This window comes from Mandrillus leucophaeus, unplaced genomic scaffold (assembly GCF_000951045.1).
Source record: "Mandrillus leucophaeus isolate KB7577 unplaced genomic scaffold, Mleu.le_1.0 Scaffold350, whole genome shotgun sequence".
Classification (NCBI taxonomy): Eukaryota; Metazoa; Chordata; class Mammalia; order Primates; family Cercopithecidae; genus Mandrillus; species Mandrillus leucophaeus.
In genome coordinates, this window is record NW_012103699.1 from 298,812 (window position 1) to 303,331 (window position 4,520).

The 4,520-nt window shown below is 40.4% G+C and overlaps 1 protein-coding gene across 3 annotated transcripts in view; it reads right to left on the reverse strand.

The window, feature by feature from the left end:
• TBCE (tubulin folding cofactor E) overlaps positions 1-4,520 on the reverse strand; it is an 88,240-nt gene that overhangs the window by 36,773 nt on the left and 46,947 nt on the right. For all 3 annotated transcript variants that reach the window (XM_011989360.1, XM_011989359.1, XM_011989358.1), the window contains exon 4: positions 3,822-4,007. In XM_011989360.1, the coding sequence (XP_011844750.1) occupies positions 3,822-4,007 (186 nt within the window). The remainder of the gene's footprint in view (positions 1-3,821; positions 4,008-4,520) is intronic.

Consider the following 4,520-nt stretch of genomic DNA (forward strand, 5'->3'; position numbering starts at 1 on the left):
ACCAGACCACCTGGGTTCAAATCCCGATTCCACCATCTCCTTTGGCTTTGGAGAAGTGAATTAGCACCTCTGTGCCTCAGACTTCACATCTCTAAAAGGCCACAGTATATGCACAAGTTCACAGCAGCATTATTCCTGGTAGTCAAGAGGTGGAAGAACCCAAGTATCCATCAACAAATGAAGGGATAAACAAAACGTGGTATGCATATACAATGCAATACTGTGCAAACTTAAAAAACAAAAGAAGGAAATTCTGACATATGCCACAATGTGGATGAACCTTGAGTGCGTTATGCTAGGTGAAATAAGCCAGTCACAAAAGAACAAATACGTGGCCAGGCGCGGTGGCTCATGCCTGTAATCCTAGCACTTTGGGAGGCCAAGGTGGATGGGTCACCTGGGGTCAGGGGTTTGAGACTAGCCTGGCCAACATGGTGAGACCCCGTCTCTACTAAAAAAAAAAAAATACCAAAAATTAGCCTGGCATAGTGGTGGGCACCTGTAATCCCGGCTACTCAGGAGGCTGAGACAGGAGAATCGCTTGAACCTGGGAGGGTGGAGGTTGCAGTGAGCCGAAATCACACCATTGCACTCCAGCCTGGGCAACAAGAGCGAAACTCTGTCTCAAAAAAAAAAAAAAAAAAAAAAAAAACCACACAAAAACAAAAAAAAAAGGAAAGAAAATCTAGGGTACAAAAGGCAGCAGCAGAATTCAACGGTAGAGGGTCCCAAACTTTCTCAGACCACAGGGTCCTTAGGGTTTCAGTAATTTTTTTCATGGTACTTAGGCCAAAATAAATACCTCACAGTTCCAATTAAGTATGTAGTTAGGGCCAAACAACTTAATCATTACTTATGTCCTGTCAACTCAGTGTCTGCTGGGCACTGCCCAACTTCCCAAACCCTGCAATCAGACTGGACGCCACCAACTCCATTTCCAGTTCCACACTGATTTAAGAGATTTGCTTTTTTATAAAACAAATATTTCTATTGATGCATGATAAATGTACATAAATACTTGTGTTTTATCGCAGCAATCGCCCAAAAGCCAGCTTTGTAGGCTTATGACATCATTGAAAAGAACGACAGGAATCTCAGAAACAGCCAACTACTTCAAACTGCAGTTTGCACTGTGTCCAACAGATGTCGCTCCTTCCCCCTAAAATTTAAAATAGCCTGCCTTGCCAGGACAACTTGGCACTAAGGGTGAGGACTCAGATCTCAATCCAAGCATCACTCCAGAGCCAAAACCATCTCCAAGAGAAACCATACATACAAACAAATTTTTTAAATTTGTTTTTGATTCCTTTATTGAGTCTTTTCTTAGTGGTACGATCTCAAAGCTGGTCAGCTGGATTTTATTGAGGAGATAAGACAGTGGCTTAGAGGTTTCAACTCCTAAAAAAAACTCCTAAAGCTACCATTAATTGCAGGATCTCATTTGTTATTCACAACAGCACTTATATCTTAGGTTTTATGTTGTAATTGAGGAAACTGAGGCTTAGAAACAGTAAGTAGCTATCTCTAACTTCTGTCAGAGCCAAAAGCGCCTTAGCTGGCGTCTGAACCCAGCCTAACTCCAACACTGGCTGCATTCCACCAAGCTGTCTCATAATTTCTGAACTGACTAATCTCTAGCCAACATACAAGATTGCTCCAGAATCTCTAAAATTTTACCTTTTCAATCAAGAAAGACACTAGCTAATGATTAAATTCAATGATACTCAAGTAGTAGGGTCATTTACAGAAAAATTCATGAGTTACATAGTTGTTCATAAACTAGGGGACGAAAATCCATTTTTAATTTGTTAATATTCTTAGAGCCCACAATATTCTCTGAAAGAGATTAACCAATAAAAAAAAAATGCTTCTTTTGGGTAAGAGATATTTAAATATTTGGGTTTTTTGTTCGTTTGTCTGTCATTTGAGACAAGGTCTCACTATGTCACCTAGGCTGGAGTGCAGTGGTGCAATCATGGCTCACTGCAGCCTTGACCTCCTGGGTTCAGGTGATCGTCCCACCTCAGCTTTCCAAATAGTTGGGACTACAGGCACGCACCACTACACCCAGCTAATTTATTTATTTATTTTTTGTAGAGATAGGGTTTTGCCATGTTGCCCAAGCTATTTATATTTTAAATGGGAACAAAGCAAAGAACTCTAACCCCTATGAAGCATGTAGTTCTTTAAATCCAAGTAAATCAGTAGGGTAAACAGTAAAAACTGTTCATGATAGTTATGTCTTTTTTTTTTTTTTTTTTTGAGACAGAGTCTCACTCTGCCACCCAGGCTGGAGTGCAGCTGCACGATCTCGGTTCACTGCAACGTCCACCTTCCAGGTTCAAGCGATTCTCCTGCCTCAGCCTCCCAAGTAGCTGGAATTACAGGCACATACCACCACATCTGGTTAATTGTTTGTATTTTTAGTAGAGACAGGGTTTCACCATGTTGGCCAGGCTAGTCTCAAATTCCTGGCCTTAAGAGGTAGATGTGAATCCACCTGCCTCGGCCTCCAAAAGTACTAAGATTACAAGCATGAGCCACCGCACCCAGCCCATTTATGATACTTATATCCAAGTGGTGGCATTAGTCATACTTTTGTGTTCAATTTGTAATTGCTAAATTCTCAACAATCAAGGTATTTTGTTTTATAAAGAACAGTCCATTTGTTCCTTTTTCTAAAACTCTTGATTTATTCTGAGTTTTTTTTTAATGGGGGCCATGTATGCTAAAGAGTAGATGTACCAAGAAATGTATTTATTTTCAATATTGTTCCCATGTGCACTTTTATTAATAACAACAATAACAAAAGATAGTAAAGAAATTTACTTTGGACAGAACTATAGCTTAATTCTTTTAGAGACTGAAAGAGAATATACTGCAGGTTTCCAAGTGGCCACAAATTGATTCTCACAGTGGCCACCAGGGGTCCTTACCCAGCTGCCTCGTCCAAGTCACTCACCACAGTAGTAAGCTGCAAGGCCTGGCCAGTTCTTGTGCAGCCATGACTGGTTTTGTGTAAATATTAACTTTCTCTCTCTTTGATTCAAGCAGTTCACTGGAATGACTAGTAAGCCTCCTTGTGCAAAGTCACAATATACAGTTTCAGAGAAAAGAGAATGTTCTCGTACAGCAGTTTTAAAGTGCATTATTTTAAGGCCGGGTGCAGTGACTCACGCCTGTAATCCCAGTGCTTTGGGAAGCCAAGGATTGCTTGAGCCCAAGAGTTGAAGACCAGCCTGGGCAACATAGCAAGATCCTGTCTGTATAAAAACAAAAATACAATACAATACAATAAAAAAATGCATTATTTAGAGCCCATATCCCAAAATTGTGATTCAGCAGAGCTGGGATGGGACCAAAGATGCCGCATGTTTCACAGCTCCCCGGGTGATGAAGATGTGCAGCCAGGGGTGGGAACTACTCCCTACTATTAATAGATGGCACCAGCACCCTCTGTGGCATAGGGAACAATTCAGACTGCTGTTTCCATTCCCAACTTACCATCACCATGAAATAGAAAAGAACCCAAATGTCAGCCTTAGTTACTTAGTCAACACGAGATAATATGATGTGAATATTAATGATGGGCCAATAAATGTTTCAATTGCAAACTGGATAAATCTACCAATCCTGTGCTAACATAAGAATTTTAATTTCCCTAAATAATCCTTGGATTCCTCAAATCTTTATTCAGTTTCTGTGGAACCATAAACCAATTTAGAAGCAAATTCGTGAGCGTCCATGTAGAGTCGGGTATTTAAATTCTGAACCTTAATAAAACCATAAAAGTCAGCTCTGCCATTAAAAACTCCACTTACCTTTGCTGTTTCATAAGAGAGTCAAAACCAACAGTCTCCACAGGTTTATTTCCAAGTGTAACAATTTGTTCTTTTCTATCTTCCTCTGGTCCATCTTCTAACACATAGCGGTTCTTAATCGCAGTAAGAAAGTCTGTTCCAAAATTTACCTTATTCGGACGAATAAAGGATCCCCCTGTTGGGTGCCTGGTAAGGAACAGCGAATGAAACACACAAAATATTACCCACCAAGAAAGGCCATAAATGCAATGTTCTGAAGGTCTCCAAAAATTTATATATGCTAAAAAATCAAAATTAGCTTAAAAGAGAATATCACATACTAAATAATATATAATCAGTATGATTGACCATAAAGGGTTATGATTTTATGCAAGCATGTTAAATCCCTCTAGATAAACTAACAAGTAATATGAAACTGATAATTCACACTAGAAAAAACAGAACTATTCAATCCATGGGAGTGGCCAGGCATGGTGGCTCACGACTGTAATCCCAGCACTTTGGGAGCCCAAGGCGGGTGGATCACCTGAGGTCAGGAGTTCAAGACCAGCCTGGCCAACATGGCGAAACCCTCATCTCTACTAAAAATACAAAAATTAGCTCAGCATGGTGGTGCATACCTGTAGTCCCAGCTACTCGGGAGGCTAAGGCAGGAGAATTGTTTGAACCCAGGAAGTGGAGGTTGCAGTGAGCCAAGAT